The sequence below is a fragment of the Pelodiscus sinensis genome, chromosome 1 (assembly GCF_049634645.1).
Source record: "Pelodiscus sinensis isolate JC-2024 chromosome 1, ASM4963464v1, whole genome shotgun sequence".
In the NCBI taxonomy this organism is placed as follows: domain Eukaryota; kingdom Metazoa; phylum Chordata; order Testudines; family Trionychidae; genus Pelodiscus; species Pelodiscus sinensis.
In genome coordinates, this window is record NC_134711.1 from 119,413,059 (window position 1) to 119,431,314 (window position 18,256).

Here is an 18,256-nt window from a genome sequence, read left to right on the forward strand (position 1 = left end):
CACAGCAATATTCCTGCAAAAACTTTTCAAGTTGACTTTGTACCTAAATATTCTGTCAGTATTTACTCAATTTGTTACTAATTGCAGGGAAGTTAGGAATTCATGCAAATGCCACAATCACATTTTCTACTTGAAATGTTTTTAAAGACAACCATGCTGCATGCATCTTGGTATTGTTCCTTGACAAGCTGATCATCCCCCTTAGTTGTATGCCTCTAACAACTTTCCCTTTTTCGTGTTTGCACTTTTGGTACCTGTCTGCAAGTGCACATACAGGAGGTATATCATTGGTCAGTTCCCTGGGGTCACGGCAAAATGTATATTGTTACTTTGTGATCTACTTCCATACCATTAGTTGGCTGCTAGGGCTTCTTTCGTGCCATCAAACATTAAAAAACAAATAGGGAATGAAATCTTTGCAAAGAATTTGGAACTTAACCAGCACTACAGTATGTAGGAATGCCACCATGAAATGAACAACAGGACTGTAACGCAGGGTGAATATGTTCAATGGCTTTATTTTTTTCAAACTCTATTTTAGTTAGAATACCCTTTTAAGAATATTCAGTCAGACTTCTGAACTATGATGTTAGAGCTACAGGCCAGATTCTTCACTGCACCTGAGTGCTAGTCAGGTATGTTTGGAGGACTAGGACAGTGAGACTGGCAGGGAACTGGTTGCAGCTACTCAATCCCATCCTAGCTCTGATATAATCTAAAGCTGCTGTGATTCAACAGAAACTTAATCTGATACAGTACTTGTTAGAACTATCATGGACCCAGTTGTGCTAGCAGTGTGTGCAAAAGCAGATGTGAAACAGAATACAAATATTATACCTTGCTTTTTTTTTTTTTAAAGTATCCCTTAAGATGCCTGCTTCTATGGAAATGGAAATTATGTTAGGTTTAAAGTACTCACATTAGCAGCACCAAGAAGTATCAATGTAGGCCCGAGCCCTATTGTGTATATAGACCTGAGAATTACAGACACTAAAAAGGGTCGGATACCAACAGGCTTGGAGAAGAAGAACAGCATAGCTGTACAGACTGCCACTGCTATCCAAAGGAGGACTGAGAACAATGGAGAAAGTGTGCCTGGAAAAGAAAAAAAAAAGCAAACGTTAACACTTTTGGAAAAAATTAGTTATGTGTCAAGAAACAAAACAGAGCACACCCTGGTTCCTTAGCCAGTTTGCCTACCAAAGTGAATGAATCATTCAACATAATTTGTTACCATAATTTAGCATGTTCCTAGTGGGAAATACTGTTAACATATTTGGGTTAATGCCACACAGCTAACAATAAGGGTAGGTAATAATGTCTTCATTAAATCCTTGAATTACTCTGAACAGACTGTTTCCACTTCTTGTGTAGTGATCTGCCCATCGGTTCCTCTTTGTACAGCTCATTAGGACACCTTAGCTCTAGCGTAATGATTGTACAAATTCAGAAATAACCTACCACGAAACAGCACATTCCAACGTTTGGACTGTGTCAATATACTACACTTACTTTTCACACCCAGCACGGATGAATGGAAACAGTAGTAGCTAAAAATTGTACAGAGGTCAATGTAGATAGACTCAGCATAGAAACAATGGCAATAGCTCCAGGGCTAAGTACTGGAGAAGGGGAAAAAGGCCAGCATGGGAATCCCCCAATGCTATAGAGGTAAGTAATCGCTTTCAGGCTCTCTCCATAGGCTGAATGCTTTGGAAGAGACCTCACAAGGAAGAAATCGGAAGGGAACACCATCTACTGGAAGGCATGGGATGCGTAGTCCTAGGGATGGGGGTTCCACGGCCACCACCTCCAAAAGAAAACAATGGGTGGTGGTGGTCGGGGACTCCCTCCTAAGAGGGACTGAGCCATCCATCTGCCGTCCGGTCCTGGAATCTCGAGAGGTGTGCTGCTTACCAGGAGCCCGCATTCAGGATGTGACTGAGAGGCTTACCAAGCTGATCAAACCTTCGGATCGCTACCCCTTCCTGCTTCTCCACATGGGAACTAATGATACGGCCAAGAATGACCTTGAGCGGGTTACTGCGGATTATGTAGCGCTGGGAAGAAAGATCCAAGAACTCAAGAGTGCAAGTGGTGTACTTGTCCAGCCTCCCTGTTGAAGGGAAAGGACTGGGCAGGGATCATCGAATTGAGGATGTAAATGCGTGGTTGCGCAGGTGGTGTCTCAGAGAGGGCTTTGGTTTCTTCGACCATGGGACTCTGTTCCAGGCACAAGGATTGTTAGGAAGAAATGGGATCCACCTAATGAAGAGAGGAAGGAGCATCTTTGCGGGCAGGCTTGCAAACCTAGTGAGGAGGGCTTTAAACTAGGTTCGTTGGGGGACGGTGACCAAAACCCTGAGGGGAGTGGGAAAGTCGGATACCGGGAAGAAATGCAGAGAGGAATGAGCAAGAAAGGAGGACCCCTGATTCGAATGGAGAAGATACGGCAATCAACTGGTTATCTGAGGTGTTTGTACACTAATGCGAGAAGCCTGGGAAACAAACAGAAAGAACTGGAGGCCCTGGCCCAGTCCAAGAAATATGATTTAATTGGGATAACAGAGATTTGGTGGGATGACTCGCATGACTGGAACACTGTCATGGAAGGGTATAGACTGTTCAGGAAGAACAGGCAGAGGAGAAAAGGAGGAGTTGCACTATATGTAAGAGAGCACTACGATTGCTCTGAACTCCAATATAAAGAGGGAGAAAAACCTGTTGAGCGTCTATGGGTTAAGTTTAAATGAGCAAACAACAGCAGTGATGTTGTGGTTGGTGTCTGTTACAGGCCACCAAATCAGGTAGATGAGGCTTTCTTCAGACAATTGAGGGAAGCTTCCAGATCGCAGGCCCTGGTTCTCGTGGGGGACTTTAACCACCCTGACATCTGTTGGGAAACCAATACAGCAGTACACAGGCAATCCAGGAAGTTTTTGGAGAATGTTAGGGATAACTTCTTGGCACAAGTGCTGAAGGATCCGACCAGGGGCCTTGTGCAGCTTGACCTTCTGCTCACAAACAGGGAGGAACTAATAGGGGAAGTAGCGTTGGGTGACAACCTGGGAAGCAGTGATCATGAGATGGTAGATTTCAGGATCCTGACCAAAGGAAGAAAAGAGAGTAGTAAAATACACACCTTGGACTTCAAAAAAGCAGATTTTGACTCCCTGAGAGACCTGATGGGCAGAATCCCTTGGGATGCTAACATGAAGGGGAAAGGAGTCCAGGACAGCTGGCAGTATTTTTAAGAAGCCTTATTGAAGGCACAGAAAGAAACCATCCTGATGCATAGCAAGAGAGGTAAACATGGTAGGAGACCAGATTGGCTTACAGGGGAAATCCTTGGTGAACTTAAGCACTAATGTGCTAAGTGACGCAAGATGGGATGAAGATGGACAACCATTGGTGGGTAAAGAACAGGTTAGGAACTATTTAGAAAAGCTAAACATACACAAATCCCTGGGTCCAGACTTAATGCATCCGAGGGTACTTAGTGAGTTGGCAAATGTGATTGAGGAGCCTTTGGCCATTATCTTTGAAAAGTCATGGAGATTGGGAGAAATCCCGGATGATTGGAAAAAGGCAAGTGTAGTGCCCTTTTTTCAAAAAAGGGAAGAAGGCCGATTCAGGGAACTATAGGCTGGTCAGTCTTACCTCGGTTCCTGGGAAAATCATGGAAGGGATCCTTAAAGAATCCATTTTGAGGCACTTGAAAGAGAGGAAAGTGATTAGGAATAGTCAGCATGGATTCACAAAGGGAAAGTCGTGTCTGACCAATCTGATTAGCTTCTATGTTGAGGTAATTGGCTCTGTGGACGTGGGAAAGTCAGTGGATGTGATATACCTTGACTTTAGCAAGGCTTTTGATACAGTCTCCCACAATATTCTTGCCAGCAAGTTAAGGGAATGTGTATTGGATAAATGGACGGTAAGATGGATAGAAAGCTGGCTAGAAGGCTGGGTCCAGCGGGTAGTGATCAACGGCTCGATGTCAGGATGGTGGTCGGTTTCTAGCGGAGTGCCCCAAGGTTCGGTTCTAGGACCGGTTTTGTTCAATACCTTTATTAATGACCTGGATGAGGGGTTTGATTGTACCCTCAGCAAGTTTGCAGATGACACTATGGTAGGAGGAGAGATAGATACGCTTGAGGGCAGAGATAGGGTCCAGAGTGACTTAGACAAATTGGAGGATTGGACCACAAGAAATCTGATAAGGTTCAACAAGGACAAGTGCAGAGTCCTGCACTTGGGACGGAAGAATCCCAAGCATTGTTACAAGCTGAGGACCAACCACTTAAGTAGTAGTTCTACAGAAAAGGACCTGGGGGTTACAATGAATGAGAAGCTGGATATGAATCAACAGTGTGCCCTTGTAGCCAAGAAGGCTAATGGCATATTAGGTTGCATTAAGAGGAGCATTGCCAGCAGATCCAGAGATGTCATTATTCCCCTTTATTCAGCTCTGGTGAGGCCACATCTGGAGTATTGTGTCCAGTTCTGGGCCTCTCACTACAAAAAGGATGTGGACGCACTGGAGAGGATCCAGCGGAGGGCAACCAAAATGATTAGGGGGCTGAAGCGTATGACTTATGAGGAGAGGCTGAGGGAGTTGGGTCTGTTTAGTCTGCAGAAGCGAAGAGTGAGGGGGGATTTGATAGTAGTCTTCAACTTCCTGAAAGGAGCTTCCAAACCGGATGGAGAGAGGCTGTTCTCAGTAGTGACATATGTAGAACAAGGAGCAATGGTCTCAAGTTGTGGTGGGAGAGGTCGAAGTTGGATATTAGGAAAAACTATTTCACTAGGAGAGTGGTGAAGTACTGGAATGGGTTCCCTAGGGAGGTGGTGGACTCTCTATTCCTAGAGATTTTTAAGTCTCGGCTTGACAAAGCCCTGGCTGGGTTGATTTAGTTGGGATTGGTCCTGCCTAGAGCAGGGGGCTGAACTTGATGACCTTCTGAGGTCTCTTCCAGCTCTATGGTTCTATGATTACTGGGATTAGGAAAAAACAGAGATGGATCCCTGGTCTCCAAATGCAAAGGTGCACCCAAATTCTCTCAAAATTATAGTGTAGGGGTCTCAAACTCAGTTTACCTTAGAGCCAGGGCCAGTTCTCCTAGTGGGCCAGTAGGTACCCCTCTCTGGCGGGGGTGGGTCTTCCAGGCCCACCTGCCACCCCTGGGAGATTTAACCCCACTCCTCCAGACACCTGCCACTGGTAGCACAGCAGGGCTTCCAGCTGCTAGCTCTGTGAAACTGCCAGCACATGCCTGTGGCTCAGGGAGTTGTTCAGAGAGCCCTCCTGTCCATAGGACAGTTCCAGTGCAGCCACCCTAGGCGCCACGGCAGCTGCCCCAACCATCCTATGGACGTGATGGTCCCCCATATTCAGGTAAGCCAGGGAGGCTCTGGGTAGGCTGTGCCTCCCCCCCCCCCCCCCCCCACACACACACTCATCGCAGAAGCTGCAGGGAAGTGGAGCTATTCATCAGCCTGCTCTGCTTCGCCGCCATCTCAGAAGCCAGGACTGGGGCATTCCACTTCCCACGTCACCGTGAAGCGGAGCAAGCAGGCTAGCCTGGGAGATGGCAGTGGACTCGTGCCAGCAGCCGTGCACAGGTCGGATTGTGAAACCATTCAAGCCACAGATGGCCCGTGGGCTGAGAGTTTAAGACCCCTGCTATTGTGTGTTTATAGCCTGGCAACAGGTACAAGTCCAGCTCTGTACAATGATGTTGTTATCAGCTCAAATGGGAAACTTCTGGAATACACTTTTTAATTGGATGTGAAGTCTCTGTTAAAAGGTAGGCTCTCAATGTTCCTTTAAAAAAATCATTTCTCCCTCTCAGTTCAGGTCAATCAATTTAATTTAACAGGACTTGCACTGGCAACATGTGCAGACATGCACAGTTGAGGCAAGGAGCCCTTGTCTGACGAGCAGTTTCAGTTATATCATATGATGCTGGAATTGCAGAAGTAAATTAAGAGACAACATTCTTAGACTGATTAGATCAACCCAAGCACCTCGGGCATGTGGCTATGGGCTGATGTACTGCAGGAGAAGGGGGTGGGTCGGAAAGTGAAATAAGAGAGTTAGTTTTCTCTGAAGGGGGAGGACAGAGAAAAGAGTGTGCCTCATGACTCTTCCCAGTTGGCTACACTCGTGTTTATTGTTTATAAATCTCTAATTACATGGAATGATGGGATTTAGAAGGGAGAGTTTCACTATCACTGAAACCACCAGATTATTGGAACTGCTTAAACTAGTACTAGACATGCCCGCAGTTCAGACTAAGTGTTAATACCCACTGATTGCAGACCAGAGGGTTTGACAGAGCGTAAAACTCTCAGATTAGCTAAATGTGTTTTAGTTTATAAGGTTTAGTTTTAACTCTTTATTTCTTCTTGATTATTCCTTAAGGTCTGGAAACACAAACATTTGATACAAAGTTAGTCTTTACAAAATCAAGAGCACTGGAGACTAAAATCTTGTCCTTACAGAGCAGGTATATACAAAAGGCATCTCAGCCCTGAAAGCTCCCTTGAAACAACCCTGCTGATCTGCTTGTACTGTAGCCTTGCAGAGACCACCTCAGCTGGTGAAAGGGCAATTCAGTCTGCCTGCCAAACCACTTTAATCCTTTGCCTCAGTCTGGCAACCAGGCCCATCTGTTTATGCCAATTATGACAGTGGTGTTTGGGAAGAGCACATGTATTCACTAGACCCTGAAGAGATGCTACCCACTCCCTTCGCATGAGCCATCAGATGGAAGTGACTTTCAGTCACATTACTAATTGGGTTGGATGTGAACCAATGACCTAGAGGTGAATGTCTCTCTCTTCCATTACCAATCTTGAGTAAGCCAGTCTCCTTTATCTCTATTGAGCATGTTTAGGCTACAAAAACACACCTTGCTAGTCCATTCATTTGATGGAATGTATTACAGTATTCAATATATTTCCTATGATTTATGACAAAGCAAACCCCAAAATTACTGCTTTTAAATACATCATTGCTCTTTTTATCTAATAAATCTATCATTTTGCAAATGGTGTTATTTTATCCTCATAAGCACAGCAGTCAAAAACGGACAAAACATAATTACAATAATTTCATTTGATATCACGCCCTACTAAATGACCACTGAATATTTCCATACATTCTCAAAGAGATGCAGATGATTGGCCTAATCCAAAAATCTTAGAAATCCATGAAATACTTTCCATTCTCCTACGTATGGCTATTATATGAAAACATATATTCTCTGATGGATGTCAGTGTTTACGTTTTGTTTCCTAAAGAGTCCAGATTGCACATGCAAAGACACAAGAGAGGATTAAATAACACTTTTCATTTCTGCAAAAAACTGGAGGCAAGAACCAAAAAATGTTTCATGTTTTTCCACAAAATTGGGATTCCTTTGCCTGCATTGCAAATTTCATTGTATTCTTAATATTTATTTAATGATTTATATAGCACCAAATGTCTGTAAAAGGGCTTTTCCTTTAATTCTTGGGCAACAATAGTATCTTTTTCATGTGATGATACCAAATGCCACACTGGCAACTGCCCAAACCCATAGCAGCAACTAACTGTAGTCTCCAAATTCCAGCACATTTTTTCCCATGAGATTCCTACAGTATATAAACACACCACAGAATCAACTCGTATCATATAACAATGTTCAAATGAGCAAATTAGTCTCTTTAACAAGATTTTCAGCAGTGATTGTGATTTTGGGTGCTAATCTTGAGACCTCTTATCAGAATCTGATTTGCAGAAAGTGGGTAGTGTCCATTCTCTGAAATCCAGGCCCTGTTAAGGTATTGCAAACGGGGCATGCAAATGCCTAGTGAATTCTAAAAATCGTAACTCTTCTGTTTAGAGCTCTGCAAGGCATAAGCAGAGCCACAGGAAACACTGTGTCTTTGTTCACACTTAACAGTTTAAAGCGCAGCTGCAGCAGTGTTTTAAACTGGAAGTGGCCACGGCATGATTGCTGGAAGACCACTTCGATGAGGGGAGGAGCTAACAGAGCTTGGAGCGTGGCTCCCAGTGCTGTAGCCTGGATCACACTGGTGCTTTACAGCACTGTAATTTACTGCACTTGGCGGGCAGAGGGAGGGGGGTGGAGGGGAAAGGGTAAAATGTTTTTTCACACCCCTGAGGCCGAAAGTTACAGTGCTGTAACGTGCCAGTGTAGACTTAGCCTGTTTATGCTCTTATTAGGTAATGGCTTGTGGTTGTTTTACAAAGGAAAATGTTTACTCTTATAAGAAAAAAAATAATATTACTTACCTTCATCTCCATCATCTCCAAAGGGGTAGAAGAGAGCAACTGCTAAATTGATGAACACAGCCAAGTTGAAGGAAATGCTTCCCCAGAGAGAGATGTGTCTAGAGAACCAGAACAGGGCTAGGTTATCTAGGAAGGAGAGAAAATCAGCATTAGAGAAATTAAAAGAAGGTGTTTGAGATGATTTTTTTCCCAAAAGACTCACTGAACCACATACAATCACAATTTACTTAAGGGACAGGGTTAGGATCAATCCTGGCATTTAGGGGTGTAGGGAATCTTAGTATTTTACATGTGGTTGTCAGGCTTCTCAGTCCTCCCTCCTAACTAAATAGTTCTGTTCAATGTCTGTAATAGTTCCAAAAGGCCTTATCTGAAGTCAGGGCTCCACTGTGCTACAGGCTGTACACACACAGTCAGGGTATATCTATACTGTGATTAAACACTTATTGCTGGCCTGTCCCAAACTCAGGCTTATGGGCCATGGTCTAAGGGGTTTTTTTAAACTGTGATGTAGCCTGAGCTCTAGGACCCAGAAGGTGAGTGTTGGAATTAACATTTTTAAAGTATAATCTTAATTTATGGGGTTTAAAAATCTCTCAGCATGCGGCATTTAACTAATTGAATATTATGTTTTTCTCAGGAAATTATAAAGATTCTTGGAGTACTCTCAATTTCCTGCCAGCATGAAAGATGCACCCTTGACTTGCCTGGATACTCCTGCCTGGTGTAGGGCTTTATTTGCTATCATGGGGTGCACTGTTATTTTGAGATAACTAGTGTTATTTTAAAATAGCAATGTGAGCATCTACACAGCCATTCCATTATTTCAAAGTAATTTCAAAATAACAGGCGGCTTATTCCAAAATCTGTAAACCTCATTCTACGAGGAATGCCACCTATTCTGAAATAAGGTATGTAGATGCTCCACTGCTATTATTTTGAAACAGCCCCTCATCAGAGCCATTCTAAGTTATTCCTCCCCAGTGCCTCCTGGGGCTCTAAATCAAGATAGCACATCTACATCAGCGAAGCCAGCCTCAGACTAATTTTGAGGCTTCCCTGTCATATAGACATGCTATTTCGAAATAACTATTCTGGAATAGCTTATTTTGAAATAGTTGTGCAGCGCAGATGTAACCATACTGTTGTACATGACTAAGAACATAGCTGGTTCTCAGAGCCAGCCCAAGCTACTGGCTGACTGGGCTACTGCTCGGGGCGCCCCATTGTAGGGGGCGTCACGTGGGGCTTCTGCGCATGCGCCAGGCACCCAGGGTGAGGCTGCACATGCGCCGCACTCCCAGGGCACACGAATTGCTCGGGCCAGCCCTGCTGGTTCCTACAGACAGACAACTCCTCAAACTGGATCTGGTCTCAGGCTTTGTCTACTCTATACTGACAATTGAGCAACAAAGCTGTTGTTCACCGGCTTAAAGCCCCTCCCCCCACATATCCAAATGACAAAAGCTTTACGTGGCCAAGTACTAGTAGTATAAATACTGTTCTGTAGTCAGGACTTCTACTGCCAACAAAGGCCACTCATGGAGAGAGGAGGGTTTTTTTGGTGGCAAAAGTGCTGACAAACAGTATTTACACTGCCTGACTTTTAGCAATGGGCTGTGTAAACATAGCAGTGCCACTACAAGTTGTGTAGTGCAGACATACCCTCAGAGTAAGATTGACTTTAATTACCTACAATTAGAGTCAAGTCACACTAAATATTAAGATTTCACTTGTGGTAAGATTAGGCTTTTAAGGATCTGGAGCCTTTGCATGAGACATCCATTTATTTCAAGCAAGGCAGCATTGTATGACAGAGCAACTCAGACATTGGGTTAAAGATTAAAAAGCTCCTGATTGTATATTGCATTTTCAAACAAAATAATATGGAAGTTTAAGTGTTCCATAGATGAAAGGAAATGTGGGCATTTCTGTTTTGGATTTAAAACAAAACACCTTAATTTATGCTTGCTTAGCATTACAGAGATCAGATCCAAGTCTGCTCTCAGACAGTGCTTGGTTTTTTGTTTGTGGGTTTTCTTTTAACTGAAATCTCAGTCCAACTTTGCGAGCAGAATAATTATTCTGAAATAGAAAAGAGAAACAATCAGCATGTTTTTGGTGGTGGCAAAAGCTTCAAGTTAAATCATGCCACTCTAGCTAGCCAAATCCTTCTGCAGTTCTGATTGTACCTAGTATCCTTCACTTCCTTCCTAATCGGTTGTGTAACGTTGCTGTGAGCTGTTCAAGAGCTGCTATATTGTACCTCTGTGACATCTGCAATTTAATGGTGGGCGAAGAGATCCCGAGATATCTATATCCAACTTCCTTATCAGAAGTGTTGGGAAGCTTAATTAGCTAAAAGGCTTGATTTTCTCTAGAAGGTGCACACAGGGCTGCCGCCTGCCACCTCCTGAGCCACTAGAAGCAACTTCACTCCTACAGAAGGTCAGATGGCAGCACCACCTTCTTCCTCCCCTGAGAATTCCATCCTGAGGGGTGGGGAAGCTCTAAGTTCTATGTGGAGTTCTTGGGAAGGTATGCCCATGGAACCAATTAGATTACCCTGTGTCTTCTAGCCATGGCCCTTCTGAAACCAGCGCCACCTGCTTTCTTGTCTGTGCTAGGGGAGCTGTGCCCTCTTGTAAAGAGCTGGAGTACGTTGGCCATCAATGATTTCCAGACTGGGTTCTGCTGGGGATTAATCCAGCTGGATTTCTGTAAATGCTTAAGATCATCCTGGGATGCAAAGTGCTATTATTAAGAATAGTAATTCGCCAGGACTAGGAAATGACGACTCAGTGCAAAGTGGTCTGGGATAAACATGCAGCGCCTCACTAACTTCCTGGGAGCAACACTGTTTTACACTAGCTCAGAATCTGGCCCAAAAAATGAAAGAGGTTTTCAGTAAATTATATTTGAAAGTGTATGCAGTGAGATATGCTCCTGTTAAACATTAGGGGCAAAAATGGGGCATAATTTGGTGCAACTCTACTGTTGTCAGTGAAGTTATACTCATTGGCTACGTCTAGACTGGCATGATTTTCCCCACATGCTTTTAACGGAAAAGATTTTCCGTTAAGAAAGCATTTGCAGGAAAGAACATCTAGATTGGCATGGACGCTTTTCCGCAAAAAGTGCTTTTGCACAAAAGCATCCGTGCCAATCTAGACGCGGTTTTGCGCAAGAAAGCCCCGATCGCCATTTTTACCATCGGGGCTTTTTTTGCGCAAAACAGTTTTTAGCCGTCTACACTGGCCCTCTTGCGCAAAAGCATTTGCGCAAGAGGGCTTTTTCCCGAGCGGGAGCAGCATAGTATTTGCGCAAGAACACTGACAATCTTACATTAGATCGTCAGCGTTCTTGCGCAAATTTAAGTGGCCAGTGCAGACAGCTAGCAAGTTTTCCCGCAAAAGCGGCTGCTTTTGTGGAAAAACTTGCCAGTCTAGACGCAGCCATTTAGTCCACAGATCAATTCTGGTCTTGTGAGCCCGGAAGATCACTTTTCCGTACGAGTGAGAGAGGGAGTGTGTGTGTGTGTTGCACAAGTGGCACATCTACAGTGATATGCAATCTTGGGCCTGGAAAATGTTTTCTTGCCATATCAAAGGCATTGGAAACAAGTGAAAATGAAAATATAAAATACCTACTTGGTAACACATAGGTTTTAAATACAGTTAGAAAACCTGAAACTAAATCCTTGAAACTATGGATAGTACTTACTCCTAATTTTCTTCTGCCACTTCATTTCATTGTACAAATCTTCTGTCTGTTGGAAAAAGTCATTCACTTTGCTCCCTTGTTCATCTCTCTCTGTGGTATTAAATACCCGACTTTTGGATTCTCGAGTGAGGAATTCACAGATATTGGGGACAGGGAAGACTATTTGTTCCATAGTTCTATCATGACGGACAATCTGTAAACACAAATATAGATGTCTTTCAGGCTCAGAGGCTTTTCAGTCATGCCACGATTCCCTTCCAGTTCAGAGCTCGCTTTTATTTATAAATTGGTGTAGAACTAATTTTAAAAATTTCAACTACTCCAAGACACTACATTAAAAAAAAACCTAAGTAATTTATAGTAAAATTGTTTTTGCCTTCATAAACCTGCTTTAAAATGAGGTTATACAGGTGTGCCTCAAATAAAAAAATTCTAGGTACCAGTGTTCCCAAAACTGGAGGATGTTCCAAATCTGATCCCTGCAAACTATCACCATAAATATAATAAGCAAAAGTAAAACTCCACATCCAAACTCTCTCAGACTTTAAAGGGCATAGCAGTTGGACCAAGATGCTTGAGTCCATATCTATGAAGCTATAAATCATGAAAGGAGCTATGTGAAAACAGCACCTTGTGACTCATATAGTACCAGCTCCTACATGCCTTAGAATGTTATCTGCTTTAGACATTGTTATTACTAGTCCTTCAGAACCAACAGAACTACTTAGGCCAGGTCTACAGTAGTCCCAGCTCAGCTTAAGCTACACAACTATGTAACTGGAGTCTTCTTACCTTACGCTGAGTTTGGTGGCATCCCCACAGCTGGAGGCTGATGGGAGCAAATGCTCCTGTCGGCTTCCCTTACTCTTCGCAAAAGCAGGAGTCTTAACTAGACTCGCTAAATCGAGCTCCGGAAGATCGATCATGGTAACAGTGATCTTCCTTTTAGTGTAGACAAGGCCTTAGGAGTGAGCTGGTTTCTATTCTGACTCATATAATCATTAAAACTGTTTCCTGGAGTCTGTATTACTGGGGAAATAGTAAGAGGCAGAAAACACATCTTGGATCTCAGATCCGTGGTTCTTTGGATCAACATTTGGCTCACTAAACTGAACAAACTGGGTATGCTGAGATGAGACAGTATATATACAGAACACCACTATTGGCCCAGTTCTGGCAAACCTCTCATCTCAAAAGAAGCAGTGTTAGGCTTAGAATCACTTACATCCTCAATTTTAGCCACCACTTTGGCTAAAAGTTTTGCAAAAACTAACTTATCTATCCCTTTTGAAATGATTTGATACTTAAAAGCAATTTATGTATGTATCTTCCCCTCAGGGAAAGGATAGAAAAACTCCGTGTCCTTCTGTATACTGGCGCACAGCGAATGTAGACAGTTCATGAGTGAGTTGACCATGTGAAAGAGCCTTGGGTTCTGATGCCTCACCTGTACCTCTCAGTCCAGGGTCATGTGATGGGGGCCTATGACTAGCAACTAAGGCAGCTGGGGAAGAGAAGGGCAGCCTACATACAATCAGGAAAGAGAACAAAAGGAACAGGAGGGTTGTGAGAGCTGCACCACAGACATCTGCAGAAGACTCAGGATGAGACACAATCTGTGAAGGGGCTCTCCACAGTAGCTGGGTGAAACAACTTGGCTGATGCCTTCTGCTATGAAGGGTAGGGGCCTGAAAAGAAAGAGGCTGTAGGAACTGGGGTTGGGAAGGAGCTACTGAGCCCAGGTGGAGCTTACAGAACTTTGAAGAGTTGGTTTTCACATAGGATGATGTTGAACTGTGATTTTCTTTTAATAATCCAGATCCCAGAATGGATGTAGTTTGATATGAGAGTATATATGCAATTATGGTACTCACCATTAATCAACTAGTTTTTCATCAGACAGTCACAGTTTCCAAATGACAGCCCTGTGACCTCATAAACATGTCTCCTTAAAGATGCCACCCTGGAATGCTACATCTTCTACAACTGCCAAAGTCACTAAATGTTTTTCCATCTGAAAGGTGGATGTCATTTAGAATCTGGAAAGGAGCCGATGAACCAAACCCACCTCATCCTCTCAGGCAAAAACTGCACTGAATCTTCATGCTACTTCAAAAACTTCTTTGTACTGTAATTCTTATTTGATCCATAAACCTCCTTGGCTTGAAAAGCAGGGCTTAGATGACTGATGTGCTACACAAGAGTATTCTTGTCTTTAAGACTGCTGCTATCCCTACTCATTATTTCCACAACAAGAAATGTTCCATATCACACAGGGAAGCGAGGGTTGTACAATTGTTTGAAATATAGACTATTCATGCCTTTTTCCCCTTCCCCAGTAGGATAGTCTTCAGCTGTTTTCCTTCCAAAATAATATACTCTATTTAAATACATTTTGTTCTTCAGGAGAATCTAAAGAGAAGCTTTAGGAGGAAGCAAACTAGCCACAGACCACAATAGTTTCCCTTTCAAAGAGCCATTTTTTACCTCAATCTGTGCTGTGTGATTGGCATAGTACTTCAAGGCTTCATCTCCTCCGTCATCTGGATCAGACCCTGGCTTCAGCATCTGCTGCAGTGTTTTATTGTGCCGAGCCAACTAGGAAAAAAAATCTGATTTATTTCCTCTTCTCAGGTTCACCATTTTACACCACCCCAAACATCTCTCAAAAGGGCATTTTTCTGTAAACGATTACCAAATATACCATCTGCTGGTAACCATATATATAAATTGGTGTTAAAAAACCCTGTTTACATAAGCAAGTCTCCAGCTAGGTTTTATGAATACTGACTCTACCAGCAGTCCACGTCTTTTTGCAAGGCTTTTAAAGACACCACAAAGTTACAATAGCACTATCCCAGTGAAGTACACACAAAATCGATAGCAATACTTTTCCAGATTAGATAATTACATTCTAAATTTCTCCTATGATTTCAAATGGATACGTTTTTTTCCAATATGCCGTTGTGTGATGTTGCTGGTCCTGTTAAATAACTGATGTCTTACTACCCCAGAGGCAGCTGCAGCACCTTGTTGAGCAAAATACCTCCTATATGGTACATACTCAAAATATTTCAGAACTTGTTAGATATTTAAAGAGCGTCTTAAATACAGTTTATTATTATTGAGACACAAATAGACTTACGAAGTTATAATACAAGTCCCTTACTTTAATGAGAAACTTAACCTAATTTTAAAAACTCAGGAGCTGCTATGGAAGATGGCAAGTAGCTCTTTTATAGCCCTTTTCAACAACAGAGCTCAAACCACTTTACAAGTAATCCAGTATTGTTACCCCATTTGACTGATGGGAAAACCGGAGTATGGGGAGGTAAAGTGACTTCCCAAAGATCATCCAGCAGGGCAGTAGCAGTTCTGAGAGTAGAATCCTGTTCATCTGAATCATAAGAATGACCATACTGGGTTAGACCAAAGGTCCATCTAGCCCAGTGTCCTGTCTTCCGACAGAGGCCAATCCCAGATGCCCCAGAGGGAGTGAACAGAACAGGGAATCCCCAAGCAATCCCTCTGTTACCCATTCCCAGACTCTGACAGAGGCTAGGGACACCAATCCTACCCATCATGGCTAATAGCCATTCATAGACCCAACCTCCATGAATTTATCTAGTTCCTTCTTGGACTCTGTCCAGTGATCTACTAAGCCATAAAAAAGTGAGCATAGTATAAGAGAAATCCCACCACTCAATATGACCAATATACCAAGGCTAGTGATCCATACAGAATGCAGTTTGGATTGGGGCTGTAAAATCTGAAATTAACAAAGCAGGACAATAATCCATTCTAGCAGTAACACAGGTCTGAATAAATCTGTTTCTGAAAGGGATATAGTTCGTTTTTAGGTTATTGTGACGTTTGCAAACCTTATCCCTCCATTTCTTATCTAACAACTCATAGATATGCCATTTATCTAGGATATTGAGATTGCCAGAAACCAGTAGCTAAATTGAATTTATTCTTAATGTGGGAATGTACTTACATATTAATAAATAGTATGCAAAGCATCAGAAAATAAGAGAATGCCAAAAAACAGAGAAAACCAACCAGAAAAACATCCTATGACTTCCTAATTGACTACAATGCTTTTCTGCCTCTATGCTGGAGCTCTATAATTTCTACACTGGTTCAGCTCAGCGGCTCATCTAATCCAGTACCTTTTCTCTGAAAACAGCAGACATTTCAAAGGAAGATACAAGAAACCACACAATGGACAATTATGGAGTGACATGCCAATAGAGAAAAATCTTCCTGGCTTAGGTGACTTAGGGTATGTCTAGACTACATGGCTCTGTCGACGGAGCCATATAGATGAGTTTACTAGACACAGGAAAATGAAGCAGCGATTTAAATAATTGCCGCTTCATTTACATCAAAATGGCTGCTGCACTGTGCTGATCAGCTGTTTGGTGGCACAGCGCGGTAGTCTGGACGCTCTGAGGTCGACATGGGAAGCCACAAGGCATAACGGGGCGGTCGACAAGGATTTCCCTTGTCAACCACGGAGCGTTTCCTCACCCTGATATAGATGGTGGATAGGAGTTTCAATTTATATTATTGTTCCTTTATGCCACAGGAGCAGTTTCAAGGTGCAAAAGTGAACATAAATATACATTTATGCCAACTTTAAGGCTCCTTTCCACTGCCAGAGGGGTGTAAAGGGACCTTGGTGTTGAGGAGAGTCAGGCCCACTGTCTTATAAAAATAACTGGGCAAAATGTCTTGAATTCTGCTGAGAGTGTCAGTTCCCTGGAAATGTGTTGAATAAAAATGTTGTAGATGTTATATGTTTTAATTCCTGGGGAAGAGTGCCTTAAACTCTGGCATGAGTTCTGAATGAACACAAATATGAAATTACGGAACTATTAACCATGGCATGTGCACTATCCCTTCAATCACTATTACTGTACCAGATGGCTGGAGGGTAGTTAATGCAATGCCAATTTTAAAAAAAGGCTCCAGAGGGGATCCTAGTAATAAAACACCAATAAGCCCATCTTCAATACCAGGTCAAAACTGTAGTAAATAGAGAAACATCAGATACATAGCTGAATATGATCTGCTGGGAAAAAGTCAACACAACTTTTGCAAAGGGAAATCATGCCTAATTGATCTGTTAGAATTATTTGAGGGGGTCAAACAAACATGTGGACAAGGGTAATCCAGTAACTTTTAACAAGATTCCTTCATTAAAAGCTCTTAAGCACAGCAAGCAGTCATGCAATAATTGAAATAGCAAAGGAAGGTCCTCTCATGGATCAGTAACTGGTTAGAAGGAAAGAAAGAGTAGGAGTTAAGTGCTCAGTTTTCACAGTGAAGCGAGGTAAATATTAGCCCATAAATGATATGGAAAAAAGGGAGTGGCAAAATTGGCAGACAATGCAAGATTACCCAAGACCGCTAAGTCCAAAGCTGGCTGTGAAGAATTATAAAGGGATCTCACTAAACTGGGCTGACCAAATAATAAAATGGCAGATGAAATTCAATGTTGAGAAATACAAAGTGATGGACATTGGAAAATAGAATCCCAATTACACAGACAAAACGATGGGTTCTAAAGGAGTTCTTGTCACCCAAAAAGAAATCCGGGAGACATTGTTGACAGTTCTCTGAAACATCTGCTCAGTACGCAGAAGTCATCACAAAAAAGTCAAACCTGTTAGAAACCATTAGGAAATGGATAAGTAATTAAAAAACATTGTGCTGCCATACAGATCTGTGCTCTACCAACCTACATAAAGTCAGAATGTAACTTTTTGAGATGGGACAACCAGAATTGCCAGGCAGTAAGGCAGCATGGCTGCTCACTGACTCAGAAGGGGAGGAGCCCTTCCCAGTGCCCTGGTGGGCTACAAGCACACAGTATGCAAGATGTCGGCACAGCATTCCCCCCATTTTCAATCCTGCTGCTGGATTTTGCTGCATCCTCCACTTAACAGAATAAAAAACAACCAACCTCCCCCCGTAGAATAGCTGTTTACAGGGACTGATAAAGGGAAGGGGGCTATGCAAACCAAAATGTGACAATATTCCCTTTCCAAATCCCACCTTTTTATTGCAGTCATCTGGACAACACTAGCCACCTATAAATTAGCAGTATGTGCTAAGAAAGCAAAGGAAAGCGAACAGTGGAGGTGCAATTCTCATTCTAGACAGGTATCAGAGGGGTAGCCGTGTTAGTCTGAATCTGCAAAAGCGACGAGGAGTCCTGTGGCA

The 18,256-nt window shown here is 42.8% G+C and overlaps 1 protein-coding gene across 2 annotated transcripts in view; it reads right to left on the minus strand.

The window, feature by feature from the left end:
• The window catches only part of ITPR2 (inositol 1,4,5-trisphosphate receptor type 2), a 319,703-nt gene that overhangs the window by 45,742 nt on the left and 255,705 nt on the right, over window positions 1-18,256 (minus strand). For both annotated transcript variants that reach the window (XM_075898795.1, XM_075898803.1), the window contains exons 46-49: window positions 14,513-14,623; window positions 12,026-12,218; window positions 8,303-8,428; window positions 920-1,095 (exon numbers count right to left, since the gene is read on the minus strand). In XM_075898795.1, the coding sequence (XP_075754910.1) occupies window positions 920-1,095; window positions 8,303-8,428; window positions 12,026-12,218; window positions 14,513-14,623 (606 nt within the window). The remainder of the gene's footprint in view (window positions 1-919; window positions 1,096-8,302; window positions 8,429-12,025; window positions 12,219-14,512; window positions 14,624-18,256) is intronic.